At 44.9% G+C, this 16,015-nt stretch overlaps 1 protein-coding gene across 4 annotated transcripts in view; it reads left to right on the forward strand.

The window, feature by feature from the left end:
• The first annotated feature begins 1,715 nt into the window (after positions 1–1,715).
• parp4 (poly (ADP-ribose) polymerase family, member 4) overlaps positions 1,716–16,015 on the forward strand; it is a 39,425-nt gene continuing 25,125 nt past the window's right edge. Inside the window, exons 1-14 of one of the 4 annotated variants that reach the window (XM_080903658.1) lie at positions 1,716–1,967; positions 3,178–3,365; positions 3,984–4,218; positions 4,648–4,741; positions 5,580–5,658; positions 5,753–5,857; positions 6,650–6,808; positions 7,489–7,626; positions 7,831–7,998; positions 8,893–9,044; positions 11,070–11,198; positions 14,189–14,287; positions 14,845–15,028; positions 15,197–15,338. In XM_080903658.1, the coding sequence (XP_080759784.1) occupies positions 1,769–1,967; positions 3,178–3,365; positions 3,984–4,218; positions 4,648–4,741; positions 5,580–5,658; positions 5,753–5,857; positions 6,650–6,808; positions 7,489–7,626; positions 7,831–7,998; positions 8,893–9,044; positions 11,070–11,198; positions 14,189–14,287; positions 14,845–15,028; positions 15,197–15,338 (2,071 nt within the window). In that variant the 5' untranslated portion in view covers positions 1,716–1,768. Of the gene's footprint in view, positions 1,968–2,952; positions 3,023–3,177; positions 3,366–3,983; positions 4,219–4,647; positions 4,742–5,579; positions 5,659–5,752; positions 5,858–6,649; positions 6,809–7,488; positions 7,627–7,830; positions 7,999–8,892; positions 9,045–11,066; positions 11,199–14,188; positions 14,288–14,844; positions 15,029–15,196; positions 15,339–16,015 lie in introns of those variants that run through there. The other 3 variants (XM_080903657.1, XM_080903660.1, XM_080903659.1) reach the window with 3 other exon arrangements.

Below are 16,015 nucleotides of genomic sequence, written 5' to 3' on the forward strand. Positions count from 1 at the left end.
CTCACGGGAAAATCGATATCTCTCTATGAGCACACTGTCGCGCTGAGCTAAAGGATCCTGTCTATCCCGCAATATACGCTGAATTCTGAGGACTCTCCTTATCAATCTTGCACCTTCCGCAATGGGTGGCTCGCGTATACGGACAGGACATGGCTACGACAGGCTTCCCAAATCCACCTTCGCTTTTATAGCCGTGGTCTCTCATCTTGATTACACGAAGTAATTTACAATTACTACTCTGAAATATGAATTACATCTGAAATAATCAAATACATGAAATAGAATGATTAATAGTGCATTTCCCTTTTTTTAGGGAATGACCTGTATGTATCTGTATGGAATCAATAAAAGGATCAAGTACTGCATTATCTTTAGTTACATTGATAATATTTATTTATGGTGAAACAGTGGTGGAATATCGCTGTTGCTTTCGTATAAATGAAGCGGACATACCTGCGTGGCCGCGATCTAATCCTGTTTACATAAAGTAAGCCTGCTCCCGAGCAGGTTTACGCTTACGGATCTGTTGCTATGACAGCAAGTCCCGGATGAGCTTCGGAGAACCGAACGATCCAAGATCACGCGAAATCGTCAACAATCAAATCCAGCTAACTTACTTAGCGAGGTACGAAGAACGGACCCCAGTACCTGTATTTCCAATGTCAACAGTGATAATCCCTCATTTGCCATTTAAAAACGATTTTGTTGGCCCAATAGGATTAAAAAGATTTCTTTTTTCTTAATCTTTTGTAACATTTGCTCTCAAGCACCAGAGTTTTGTTCGCAACACGGTTTATTGGGGAGGTACAGGAAAGAGGGCACAGGAAAATCCCGAGGAGAGTCAAATGACCTGTATTTGTACAGCGCTTCACTAGTCCCTAAGGACCCCAAAGCGCTTTACACATCCAGTCATCCACCCATTCACACACACATTCACACACTGGTGATGGCAGCTACATTGTAGCCACAGCCACCCTGGGGCGCACTTACAGAGGCGAGGCTGCCGGACACTGGCCCACCGGGCCCTCTGACCACCACCAATCAACTCACTCCCCCGCTACCCAACAACAACAAGAGCCCCCTCCCCTTCCCGCACACACTCGTCTTTTCCTGCAACCCAAACACTTCTCTTAAAGAAACAGTAACAGTGCACAGACAGTGAACCTGTCAAAGTAAAATAACCTCAACAATCGTTACAATACTTATAAAAATCATCATTATTATTATCATCAAGAAATACTTTAGGAGCAAAAGTCATCCATCCTGATTTTTTGTATGAAAACTTTAAAGAATATACACAACCGGTCAAAACTTTCAGAACTGCCCAATTCTCCAAGTTATATTTTCCAATGAATAGTTTGAAATGGTACAAATGTGGTGAACTAGGTTAAAAAAGGGTAAGGTTACCCAAAACTGTAAAATAATGTACATTTCAGAATTATACAAAAATGCCTTTTCAGGGAACACAATGTTGGTTAACAGTTTAAAGCTGTTCTGCAGTAATGGGGGCGGATGAGGCCTTGAAAGCTGCTGCTACTAACTCCTACAGCTGTTCCAACCCCCTCTGCAGTGTTGAACACACTGTAGTTAGCAGCTTGCGTGATAAGTGGCTCACAGGACAACAGCTTCAAGCACAGATTAATGGTGGCCGTAGTAAGTGGAGGAGGGAGTGTGATGGTCTGGGGCTGTTTTCGGTGACTTGTACAGAGTGAGAGGCTCCCTGAGCCAAAATGGCCGCATTCTGCAGCGCCATGCAGCACCCTCTGGTATGCACCTAGTCTGTCAGGGCTTCATCCTACAGCAGGATAATGACACCAAAAAGAGGTCCAAGCTGTGCCACAACTACCTCAGGAAGAAGAACAAGATGGTGAGCTTGAAACACGGAGTGTCCAGTACAGCCTCCAGACTGAAACCCCATCGAGCTGGTTTGAACTGGACAGAAGAGGGAAAGCAAAGCAGCCTACAAGGTCCACATTCGTGGGAACTTCTGCTACAGATGTGGGAGAATATTTGATGTCTATTGTAGAAAGCCATCAAAAAGAGTTTTCATGTTTATATGGGGCCTTGCCTGTTCCTGTTAAAATTTACAAAAAACTGTTTACATTTTTTTAAACAGCAATATGAGAGGAAGCAAGCTCAGTATAAGCCAGTTCATTGTATAATAAAGCAACTGTAGACAACAGTCAGAAACTCTGTACATGCTTAAAACTGCAAGGACAGAGATGTGACATAGAAACAGGTTATCACAGTTCACAGTGCAACAGATTAGTGCAGAATACGGATATTTGACACATTCATTATTAGCACATGGATGGCTCCACATGATCAAGTTGAAAACAGGTTGTTTCTGTCATATCTGGTGACATGTGTTAATGCAGACCTTCCCAAAGTGTGGGGCCCGTGCCCTAGGGGGGGGCGCGGTATGAAAAGGGGGGGGAAAAACAAAATGCTTGGACACTGCTAGCACTGGGCGCCTACAGAAAGGCAAAGCAGGAGATGGAGCATCGCTGAATATGTTTCCAAACCAACTTCATTTCAAGCCAAAGACTAGAAAAACAGCTGCGTTTTCAAAAATACCCGTGTAGGTGTGGACGCAGCATAAAAGAGTTGGTAGTTTATTTTATTACTACCTGTAATTTATTGCAGATTACTGGTATTTGCTTAATTGTTTACTAAATGTTTGAGGTGTGAAATAAACCGCAGTGGAGCAAAATATGGGCGTGTGTGGTTGGAGGATGTGTTTGTGCGTGTGTGTGCGCGCGTGCACGCGGGGGGCGAACATTTTTCTTGTAAAACAAAGGGGGCCCAGCAAAAAAATTTGGGAACCACTGTGTTAAGGTCTGAATATGTGACATTTCAGTCTGATTCGACACTGATTTGTTGTGGAGGTGTTCGAGGACGGAAACGGAAACGCCTCTGTTAACGTCACGACCTTTATTTTGAAAACCGAACCAGACAGGAAGTTAAATGTTGCTGCTCGCTTTAAGTTAGTCACTGGACGAGTGCGTGCTTCGGGTGTTTCGTCAGTACCTTTACTTTGCTGTTTCTGATCGTGTCGATGCTTTGTTGTATTCGTCGTATATGTTTACTAACGAGCACGAGTCCCGCGTGGCTGTTCTCTAACTGATCTGTTACGTTGGATACTTTTTGCTGAGAGTTACTTCCGCATTTTAACAGGAGTTGGTGGGAGCGCCAGCAGGGTTTTCTCAGCGCAGCTGTGCGAGACTCGTCTCCAGAATATGGCGGTGTTCGACAACTGCTCGGTGCTGTTCGAGCTCAGAGGTTTGTCGTTCAAGGAGAAGAAGACGGTGAAATCAGCAGTCACAGGTCACGGAGGCAACCTTTCGTTTGTGGTCAACAAACAGGTCAGTGAGCTGTCAGCGCGGGGGGAGGGGGCACTCCTCACGGCTGAATGCTCAAATGAAACTTTACTAAACAACTTTACTTAAAAAGAGCTTTTTTCTTTGGTACCTGCTGCGTCCATATCGAGCTGCAGCACGTGACTATTTCAGTATAATGTTCACAACATGCCAGAGCTGCACCACGAATGATCGAAGTCATTCTCCCACATCTATAGAAACATGTAGTTAATAGTTGGTTATGAATCGGCTGCACTTCCATGGAGCCTCACAGGACTGTCTGGTACCAACAGAAGCACACAAGTGAGCAAAAGCGCTCGTTCTGCAGAAGGACGTCCCTCTGTGTTAGTGACGATGGTGCAGATGCTGAAGTCTGACCTAATAGAACTAGGTTCTCTTCTGATGGGAAGCTTCAGCAATTCATTATTTTTGTAAAAGTATATATTTGCACACTGACTGACCAACACAGGCCAGCAGTGCAAAACGCCTTTTGGATTGTGTTGTGCTTTCAGCTACAAAGCTGCAGTGTGTGCATTCTGCAGCTTTATGTTCAGAGACCAAAAACCAATAAATACATTTAAAAATCTTAGACTTCTCTCTCATTTCTTCCTACATTTCCCACAGTGCTCTTTGGTAGTGACAACCGATGTATCCAACCTAAGCTCCAACAGGCTGCGTAGCATTCAGAAACACCACACACCTGTGGTCGGGGTGGATTACGTGTACAGGTGTGTGGAGAGAGGAGTTCTCCTGCAGGTGGATGAATACAAGCTGGACACGTCCTCTGCCTTATCAGCTCCTCTTCATCGCTCCTCCTTCAAGGCGGCTCCACTGGCTTCGCTCGCACCTCAGCAGATAGGTCTGTATAGAAAGCACCACTAAGCAGATCTTTACAGTTTCATTTATTTCTGTATTTTTTTTCCATTAATTTGCGTTACAGACACAGACAAGCTGCTAATTCTACCCACATGCAGCACAATGACTGATATTTCCTTTACTGTTCAGTAACATCGTCCCCCCACGCTGATTGAAATACATTCACATTAAAAATGTTCAGCAGACTCAGCCAGCAGGTTGAACTAGTTTTATTAGGTCAGATGAACATGGGTGTGTGCAGCTGTGTGCAGCTGTGTGCAGTGTTACACATTCACATTGTGTTTAAAGCTGATGCAGCACTGTTGTGCAAATTGATAAGAACCTGTTTGCTACTCGGTGTGTGCAAAGATCTGTGCACAAGGTGATATGATATGGAGTTAATTATTAAACTGTGTGTGTGTCCATACTGCAGGGTCAAAAGGCCGGGCCCAACCTGTGGAGTGTGTCAGTGGGACTCAGAGGGCAGAGAGTCCTGAGAGGAGTGGGAATGTGCTGGACAGGTTCAGGTGAGAGACTCCATCTGTCTATTAGTGAGTTACATTAGGACCATCTGTCTGTTAATGTCGACGCCCTGAGTTATGAAGACACCTCTGACCTGTCACGGTACAGGACAAAGTACCAGGGATGCACTGATCTAATATTTTGGATCAGATGTGTCTGATTCTGGTTCAAGAACCTGGATGTGGTACATGGTTAACAGCCAAGTTCATTCTGCTCTGATTTACACACAAACTGGGTTCATGTGAGCGATTACGCGTGTAATAAGCATGTAATAAGCATGTAATAGGCGTGTAATAGGCGTGTAATAGGTGCACCGTGTGCGTTTCACACTTTGCCTCTGCCAAGTGTGAAGTGGACACACAAGCAGAAGTTGCTTTACCAGCAGGAGGAGACAATATATTTAAAGTCAAGAATCACTAGTAAAGGCACGAAGTACATCCCAGCGTCCTTCTGTGCCAGAAAGGATAAAGCTGGGCTGCTAATATGTAATTACATGTTTATACAGCACCACATGACAACAACAGTGGTGTCTTTATATTGTGAGGTAGAGCCTACAGTAATACAAAGATTGTGACTGTGATTATTGTCATGTTGGCTTGAAATCAGGTGTCTCCATCTGCTGGTACTGCATTGAACTGCAGCACAGACAGCTTTCTCTGTAAGCCCCGCCCACGTTGGCTTCAGATCTGGAAACATTGGCCTGGTTAAAAACCTGAACTGTTTGTTCTCTAAGCTGCTGTAGTTATTAGATTGGTTTAATAGTGCAGATAACTGCTCTGATAAGCTTCCTCCAGTCATGGCGCCTCAGAAGAAAGCTGATGTTTGAAATGTTCATCTTGACAGAATTTATAGAGACACTGATTCGGATCTTCCATCAGACCAAAGTGACTTTCAAGTGGCAAAGTATTCGATCTTTGAAAAGGTAAAAGAACATTTTTGTAGCTTACCACTAATGACATTCCCACAGCAATAATTACTGTAATGACTCTTACTGGTATGAAACATATGCACTGTAGGTAAACAGCAACAGTTGGTGTGTGCTGGAGCTGCAGAGCTTCAAAGGGGAGGAGGGGCGGCAGTACCGTGTGGTCAGATACTGGAAGGATGATATACTCTGTGGGGTAAGAAGTGTTTTTACATGTGTGTATACATGTGTGAGACTGACGCGACTCCACTCTGGTTCATGTTTTCTGTGTCCTGATGTGAAACTCTATAAATGTACATTTGTCTTTTGAAATGAGAGCTGAGCTGGATCCCTGCAGAGAGCGTAGTGTTGCTTCTTTAGCTGCTCGTCTTCAGGTCCAACAAATATTAGTGCGATGAAATCTCCTGACAGAAAAAACCAATCAGTCACAAATGTAGTGTCAGTGTCACGCAGTGCTGGTGAAATACTGTGTGTCATGTGCACACTCTGTCAGTGCGCCCCAGGTGAGCTCGGTGAGCTCGAAATCATCAGCAGTGCTTAAACGAGTCCTGTGCCAAACCTAGAAGGGTTACGACCAACTCCTGGTGACTTCCTGTTTCTCCGTACAACAGCAGCCCATCTGTCACTGCTCATACCTGAAGGATTGTGTGCATAGACAGTATAAAAGATGTTTCAAATATTTTCAAAATAGACTTTTTATTCAGTGTGACCTCAAACAGCTGACAGACTGATAAGATCAGCAGGAGGGTCAGGACGACTATCGTAGTCTGGGTCCTTCAGATGGAGAGCAGCTTTGAGACGTCCTCCGAGCTGCACTAACGGCAGTGTTGCTGTTCTCTGTGCAGCCGGGTCTGAGACAAGTAAGCAGGGACTGTCTGCAAAACAGGAAGACGTGTTCCACAGTGCACTGTCAGCACAATCACATGTCACTGCTTGCATAGACCTTTGATTTTGTGTCTTTTTTTGCACACATACTTGTGTTTCACAGAAGAAGGCCGTGAGGGACAAGCTGGTGTTTTTGTCCACCTCAGAGGAAGCTCTGGAGGTGTTCCAGGCCCTGAGAGACAGCCTGGAGGCTTCAGGTCTCCGGAGGCAGAGCAGGTTTCCTCCTTCTGCCTGTGAGATGGGCTCTGCGCCCCTGCAGCAGGTCTGACACACTCACTGATGAATATTGCATCACATCTTTGCTCTTTGCTCTCAGCTTTTAGACTCACCTTTATTTACTTCACTCGTTTTTTATTTGAAGAATTAAAGTTTAAAGAAATTTTCTTCAATACAAAATGTTTCCCACTTTCTTTCTGAGGTTTAATGAATCTTCAGTTTTTCCAATGAGGAATATTGTTGAATATCAACACTGACCAAAACACTGGTTATAATTTTTGACATATTAAGAGGACACAATATTACAAAGTACACTCCCACCAACCACTGTGGCCTAAATCATCAACCTTTACTACAGCGATCTTTCTCTCTGTTAAACTGTATTGCAGCAGTTTACAGTACAAAGCTGTGGGTGGATCGGGTCTCACACCATGAATAATAACAGTTCAGTACAGATTAATTAAGAATGTCACCGTCACATCAGATGCTCTGCTTTATGTGTTCGTGTCACATTTTATATTTGTGCTCAGATTAAAGTTTCCTAAAAGTAACATAGAAGGAAAACACGAGCGTTTTGGACGTGTGTCCAAATCTGCTTTAAACTAAAAGGACTGAATTCATGTTTCTGGACGAGAGAACATGTGGGAAATCCTGTTTCTTAGTAGCACGTTTGACATCTGAGACCTCCATCTGTGCTGGATGATACATGCTCTGTTTGATTGACAGCTGCTCCTGGAAGAGAAGCTCAACACAGGAAGCTTATCACAGGAAGTGGGTGTGTTTGTGGAGCTGCTGTGGACCGAGGCGCTGGGCTGCCTCGACAACATCCTCAGAGTTTCAGTGGACAAGCTCAGCCTGAATGATGTAAGAGTTTCTCTGTTTGTAAAACGTGGAGCTGCTGACGGTGACCACTGAGAGAAACTGCAGCTTTCCCATCAGCCTGACCTGATAGGACCGTGTGTGTGTGTGTGTGTGTGTGTGTGTGTGTGTGTGTGTGTGTGTGTGTGTGTGTGTGTGTGTGTGTGTGTGTGTGTGTGTGTGTGTGTGTGTGTGTGTGTGTGCGCGCAGGTGAGCAGGGCAGAGGGCTTGTTGCTTCAGGCTCAGAAGAAGCTGACAGAGGGAAACCACACTGAGCTGATGAGTCTCCTGGAGGACGTCTACACTCTGCTGCCACACAGACAACCCTCCATATTTCCCAGCACCAAGCTCATCTCTCAGAAACTGGACCTCTGTCAGGTACCACGCACACGGCTCTGAGACACGCCCACTGACGTCACACGTACTGAGAAAAATATCCTGCAGAATGATTTCTGTCAGAGATGCAGTGTGACTGAGCCAGGACAGAAAAGCCAACAAAACTATCACAATACAACTTGCAAAAACACGAGAGCACCGACTGGTTCCACCGCTTTGGCACCATGTAAGAAACAGTTCCATAAAATCTTAAAGGTCAATGTGAGGCACGTGATGTAAAGTACACATAAGGCCTCTCCCAGCTGCTGGGAGTGTTTCTGAAGGAGGAACGTTGCACTATGAACTACGACCCTTTAACTCCACCAGGAGATGGAGCTTTTTCACAAAAACGTTTCACAATTTTTTGATCGCTTTTACGCTGAAATATAAAAAATTGGTTTAGAAAATGTCAAACAGGTGGATAAATGTTAGAGTCAACCTGACCGTCCTGTGCACTGCGACATACACTACAGACGACCAAAACAATCCCAGCATGCATTTCTTCATTTATCCAGAGATGTTTGGGCTTCAGCTATTCCGGTTCACTGTTCCTCTTAAGAACTTTTCAGCTTTTCAGGTTTTGCTACTAAAACATATTAACACAGTAAAATGCTAACCAAGCTAGCGCCGCAGCACTGGTGTAAGCTGAGTGCTTCCTGGCTCTGTCCTGTGTCTCAGATATCATCACACATTTGTAGAAAACATTAAAGAAAAAAAATACACGACGACTTCAAAGGTTAAAAGTCTGTTTGAAGGGCCAGAGGAGGAGGAGGATGATTGGACAACATCACAAATTCCCCCACTCCAGTGCACAAGTCCATGATATCGATCAGCTCAGCCTCTGTGTTCTCTTTGTATCTTTAGACTAACACAAAACAACGATTTGATTTCCTCCAGTTAATCCGAGATGTTCTGAATGCAAGTGAGATGACTCTGAGGAGCCCCGCCCCTTCCACTGTGGGGAAGTATCGAGCTCTGAGGTGCAGCGTTGAGACGGTTCCCCCCAGTAGCTCCGAGTTTCAGGCTGTGACCGATCTCCTGCAGGACAGGTAGTTTCACGTCTACTTTCCAAACGAGGATTAAGTAACAGCTACACATTCAAATTCATGGTGACATATTGTGATAAGGAACCAACACACAGGATTTCATGTTGTTTTGACGTTTTGTGGTCACTCAGGAATAGCTGCTGCATTCCACACACCCTCCTCCATCTCCGCTGTCACTATATATACCAATCAATCAAAGCTTTATTCGCCACATGCAGGTTGCCCTACAGTGAAATGGGACCCCCCCCCCCCCCCCCCGACCTTACACACACAACACAGACATCACATGGGGAGACAAGTCGGAGATCGGTAGCGTTACAGAAAAACACTGAAATGTACACTACAATGGGAAAGTACAAGAGGAAAAAAAGAGACCTCTGCTCATGCTGTGCTTCTATGGCAGGACAGCACGAGAACAGGAAACAAAAAAAACTCCTCTGCACACATAAATGTCCACAGCACAACTTTGTGAAAGACATGACAAGCCACAGGATTGGGTGGGGGGTGAGGAGTAATCCGAAGCGAACACAGCAGCCGCCCTGCACAGTGCTACCATTCCAGCGCGGGCTCAGACCCGCCGTGTTCCCCCGCAGGAAACAAGCATCGAAGGCGTTTGGAAAAGGAGGGGGATGAGTGTGTGCTTATCAGTGTAAGTGTATGTGTGTGCGTGTCCAGAGTTCAGCGGAGACAGTGTCCTTCGCCCTGCCAGGCTACGTAAACAGTCTTCCAGCCAACCCAGGTGGCCTTGTAGGGAATGGGAAGGAACAGACTCAACAGAGTCGTTATCAGGGTGTTGTTCGGCTCCGGCCTTGAGCCCACAGCTGGCGCTGAAGGGGTCTCCGCATTATAATGGTGGTTTTTCTTTTACAAACAACTCATGAGAATTTCAAGCCGTTTTTAACACTCCGACACCGACACTGGTCTCAATCTCCCGTTGGATAGCTGCGAGTTTCTCCATGATGTTATTTACCTTCAGTTCCGTGATCTTTTCAGTCTTTTGCTCACATAGCAGATTCTGAGACCTCACAACCGCAGCCAACTGATCTGCGATGTAATCCAGCTTCCACCCAGAGGTGTTGTTCCGAGTGGATTCTTCCCTGATGTACTCCAACATACGCTCAGAGGTGTTATTCTGAGCATTCACTGCAGCCGTAAGCGCCTCCAAGCTCCATGCTGCCTTCAGTGAGCCCTTTCTGAGAAGTCGCACCTGTCGTTCCAATCCCAGCGGGCAGCCTTGTGGGGGTTTGAACAGCCGGTTCCGCTCTCTTAATTCTCCGATAAGCCAGGGCCAAGCCAGCTCTGATCAGCAAGAACCCTGTTATCATGGTTCCGAATAGGTAGATATCTTTAGCGTCCTCGATCGACAGTCCCGCCAAGCACACGATCCTCTGCCACCCGTCCATCGTGTATCCGGCAGGGAAAGTCCCTCCAGGGCACTCGGGCTCTCCCGAGCCCAGACTTCTCGTTAAAGGGTGTCAATAGCATCCAGAGACCAGTTGATCAAATCCATAATTCTCTTTTAGGTTTTAGACACAGACTGTGAGAGAGTGTTCCAGGGAAGTGAAAAAAGCACGAGACAAGACAAGGACATAAGAAGCAAAGCAGGGAAGATAAGGGAGAGGAGTGCTTTTAGGTGCTCTGCCCCTTCACTTTGGAGTTCCCCCGACCTCAGAAACACTTTATTCCCTCTTTTTAAGTCCAACCTTAAAACCCACCTGTTGAAAATTGCCTACTCCATATAACTCATCCATGAACTTAAACTTTCTGTCTGCTGCTCTTATTATTGTGTATATTTCATGTTTTTATGCCTGTTTATTTGCTGTACAGCGTCCTTGGGTGTTTTGACAGGCGCTTTTAAATCAAATGTATTATTATCCCTGCTGTCAGAAGCCGGTCGTTGCAGAGGTAAACGAGCCAACGTGTTCACAATGATCTGTCTTCAGTTTTCTGGCGCATGTCTTCTGTATGCAACGACACAAAGATCTCTTTCACAGATGTTCCCTCGCTTTAATCTGTGTTTCGCAGCAGGGTGCAGATCCAGCAGATTGTGCGTGTCGGCCGAGGGGTGGAGCTTCAGACCTTTAAGAGCGAGCTGGGGAATGTTAAGCCACTCCTCCATTCCTCCAGTCCCAACAACTTTGTGGGAATCCTGTCTCGGTGAGAACAACTGATCCTGTCGTTTGTCTCATACCTGATTCACTGTAAGAAAACCGATTTCAAGCTGAACCCACATCGACAAAACTCTTCTGTAAAGCCGTCCATTCAGAGACTTAGCTCGTCGCATCGAGCTGTGGTTGACACTCTCATATACACTGAAACAAAGTCTGAATGTCGTCAGGGTGTTGTAGTCACCCGCCGTGGGCAGGCAGGCGGGTGGCGTGAACAACAAGTCAAGAACGTGGCGCTGTGGGGAATTGAAACACTTTAGCTGCAGCTACCAAATATCTCGATGAGTCTGGATCTCAGTGACGTTGACCTCGAGGTCAAAGTTGTCTGGAAACTTCATGATAACTTTAATTGATACCATAGCTGCATGTAGTAGTGACCTTGACCTGAAGGTCAGAGGTCAACTGAGAGTTAATGAGGAACATTTATGCCATAGATGCGTCTTTGGGGAGGGGGCGACTTGTGGCCGTCAGTATTTAATGTTATTCAACTTTTGGGGATAAAACACAACCGTGTGGACGTCTTAGTCCGTTTGCATGAACACGTTTGATTTAATATGTCGACCAATCAGATCAAAGACTGAAGGAAAAAACAAAGGTTTTCTGTATTTATTGTGTTTATTGTATTTACATGTAATCTAACTGATAAGCTACCAGGACATCTCTGCCTGTGTTCTGCTGCGAGTTCAGATCTGTGATGCTGTGTGGGAATAATGAATGGAAACTTAATGGGACAGAATCCCGTGTGCTTGGATTCTAAGAAGAGCAACAACAGCTTGCTGTCATGGTGTGCGTGCAGCAGGACTCAAGGTGCCAAAACTCAACTTTATTTGCTGGACAGGAAACGAAGAGAAAACTAACTAGACTGGGGAAGATAAACAGGCAGACAGAACTCGCATGAGGATACAACACGACACAGAGCAACAAAAACACAGGGCTCGAATAAACACCGGAGCAATCGGGGAATGGGAGAGGGAAACACAGCTGGGACAAATCAGACCTAACTAGACAACAGAAGCAAAACCAACACGCTGCACACAGGACAGGGACTATCAAAATAAAACAGGAAACACAGAAACAAAACTTAAGGACTAGAAATTACAGAACAAAGAACTACTAGAGCTCGAAATACAGAACCTTAAACCAAAAGACTGGTAATGATAAACCACGATGAAAGCTCAATAATTATACCAAAATCAAAACACACGACCCAGGACTGTGACACTTTGGGTCACACCAAAGGTTTGTTGTCTGTTGTGAGACATGTCTCGCTTTTTAACCAGTTAGAGGAAACTGTGATTCGTCTTTAACCCTTTAAAGCCGGTCGGAGCGGGCACGCTCTGTTTTGTGTAACTATTTTTAAATCCCGGTAGCTCTGCAACCACGTGAGCTAGCGCAATAATTTTTTTTGCATATGAAACCGGAGGAGTTGTACTTACATCTGATGCCATCAGCTTGTCCTCGGTCACAGTTTCCTTCCACATATAGCTTTGCAAAAACTGCATAAAAAGCGCTTGCAGCAACAAAAACATAATATTCCAGAAACACGCTTTGCCGATCCGATCAGCTGTTTGTAACACTTCCTACGTCCATCAGCGTGAACTATCACATGGCCGCCATGTCCTGCCCGAAACCGGAAGTGACGTCATTTTTCGCGGAAATGTAGTTTTTTTTACCATCAGGGCCTCATGAGCCTATACTGGTGTTTTTAAAAGTTATCTTTGACTTTATGACTTTCTGTGTCGTTTCTGGGATGCTTAGGACTCATATTGCACTGCTGGAAATAGTTTATTTTGATGCACATGCTGCTTTTTGCAAATTTGCAGTATAATATTCATTTTCGTTTTTCCTGCAGTATATAAAAATTGGTGTATTTCAAAAACAAAACTATGAAGACACTCAAAATAAATTTCCTGTGGTGGGAAACTATTTTGTGCAACTTTTTTGCATTTACAGTTTTGAGGGATAAACCTCTTAAATTTCTCTAACTAGAAATATATGTTAAAAAAACAAATGCGATTTTCAGTTTTTTTGTAGTTTATTGCACTTTTTTGCAATTTATGTAATTACTATGCACTTAATGCAGACATATTATTAAAATCTGGGCTATAATGGTTGTATTGATGTATATCAACTTGAAATGCTCCCAAAAATGGCTCCACAGCATGTAAAAATATAATATAAGCTCTGGTGGACTTGGTGCTATGGTAGGTCCTAAAGGGTTAAGGACACTGACTGGCCAGGTGGATTTCAGCCGGACACCGTGTCTCTGGATGTTTAGTGCTTTATTTCTACAGCCCCAAATCACAACAACAGTCACCTGAAAATGTTGTTAGTGGTTTCACATTTATCGTGTATACAGACACGCACGATGTGTTTATCACATCACTTTGAAACATGTCGTTTTTTCACCTGTCCTCTCTCTTATTCTTTCACTTTAGATAAACATTATGTCCATAAATATTTGGACAGAGACAGGTTTGGTTTTTTATCACAATGAATTTGTAATGAAGTTCAGACTTTCAGCTTTCATTCAGAGGGTGGAACAAAAAGATGTGAGGAACACAATCTCATCATTTCAGGGGCTCAGACGTCATTGGACAAACGAAACAAGTGAAAGTAATTGTTGAAACGCCTTTTCTGGCACTGACAGCCTGAAGTGTTGAATTCATGGACATCACCAGACGCGAGCCTCCTCCTTTGTCATGCTGTGCCTTCACTGCAGCAGCTTTCAATCGCTGTTTGTTTGTGAGCCAAAGTCTTCAGCCAATGAAACGCTCAGCTGGGTTAAGATCAGCTGACTGACTTGGCCTTGGCTCCGGCTGTACGTCTTGTGTCCATCTGTATTAGGAAACGCCGTCCAATCATTTAGCTCGATTTGAGCACACCTCCTTTACATAACGATATCTTTACTTTCATATGAATTGTGTGTCTTTAATGCGTGTAGTGAAACAGCAGCTGTGTTTGTGTCCTCCTCTTCAGTGGCCTGCTGCTGCCCCGCGTGGGAGTCGAGCACCACGGCATAGAAAGAACCGACGTCGGCAAACTGGGCGGTGGGATCTACTTTAGTGATTCCCTGAGGTTAGTCGAAAATCTCAATTTGACCAGTTTCTTTGTGTGTCTGACACATACGCTGCTGTGCAAAAGTCTTGAGCCGCCCCTCATTCATTGACAGTTTGCCATTGAGTGAAAAGTGTAATACGACACATAAGGCAAGTATGAAGAACTAGTTCAAGGACGAGAGACGTGTTACAATCTGGACACAAATCTGATGGTTCCATTGATTTTGATTCCCAACACCACTGGCTGAACTCCGTGTTGCACCTCTCCCCCGACTACGTGCGCATCGGCAACGCTTTGAACCAATAACGCTTTGAATAAGATCATGAGACTTGTTGCCACTTGTTTTAACGTGATCTTGTGTAATCTGCACGCCTCAGCATCTTCTCCTTGGTTCCCTAAGAAGGGCTGTGAGGTTCATACGCTGTGGAGTGTTTTCAGTCCTCTGGTTGTAGAGTTTCCTCTGAATGTAAAGCAAACACTGACCTGCAGTAATACAAGCTTTCACTTGTTATTATTGGAGTTTTGATATCTCTGAACCAAGATGGCAGCAACACAGTCACGTTTTCCATCCACAGCACCAGTCTGAAATACTCCAAGCCCGGCGTGACGGATGGCTCCCGGTTGTTGTTGGTGTGTGACGTTGCGTTGGGACGTTGCAGGCAGGTCTACAGGACGGACGTCCTGCTGAAGCAGGCTCCCGACGGATACGACAGCGTGCGCGGAGTCCGCCGCGCTCCAAAAACTCCCTCTGAGTTTGAGGTACAGTAGGACTGTGTGAGCGTTTACATGCACATGGATAAACAGACAGAAGAAAACACTTCCTGCCCATAAGCTGAATTATTGTTCTTTGCTGAATATTTAACTGTTGTCACACTAGGTTCACTTCACTAACGCACACAAACATGCATCCACTCTTGTGTCCTCCAGGATGATGAGTATGTGGTATACAGTCCTGATCAGGTGAAACTCAAGTATGTGGTTCAGTTCAGCATCCAAGGAGACCAGCTAAAGGCCTTCACTCCTGCCGTGGACATGTCACCTGAGCTCTGTCTTCCTTGTTCTGCTGAAGGTGAGCACTGGACAGCTGCGCCTTTGATCGGCTCTTATTTATGGCGATGAACGTGAGAGTACAGTGCGCTCAGCTTAGTGGTTGAACTTGAGCTTTCATACGTTTTTACCCCTCAGCTGTAAAAGGCTCATGTGGTAGCATCGTCACCACGTTTATAATTCCAGTAAGCTGAGAATGAAATTTGAACCTCAAGTGCTAAAAATCATCAGTGACCCTTGACCTCAAGATAAAATTCATAGGTCTGAAAACTCCAAAAGGAAGCCACCCAGGATTATGACACTTACTCCAGACTTGCATCTACTCACATTAAGCCCAGACTGATCCAAGTGGGGTTAACCAGTAACACCACCAGATATAACATGTCACTGCTGCACAGCTGTCTTTAAAGGTAAACAGTGACGTCATTCATTAGATGCAGCTTATAATTTACAGATGGACTTCTTTACTCAAAGCACTTTTTAGTTTATCGTAGAAAGACACAAAACCTTTGCATGTAGAGTTGGTGAAACTACACAACAACAGTTTTTTGTCAAGCTCTTCAAAGTGTTTGTTTGCACGTGCAGGATGTTGGTTGGGCCCTCAGCTACAGGTTTGTTGCCATGCAGGCCGAGTCTAAAGAAGTGTCGAGATCCTGCTCCGGTGGCTTCGTCTATGTGAGAGGACTGTGTTTATTGGTC

This window comes from Rhamphochromis sp. 'chilingali' (assembly GCF_963969265.1).
Source record: "Rhamphochromis sp. 'chilingali' genome assembly, chromosome: 14".
Taxonomy (NCBI): Eukaryota; Metazoa; Chordata; class Actinopteri; order Cichliformes; family Cichlidae; genus Rhamphochromis; species Rhamphochromis sp. 'chilingali'.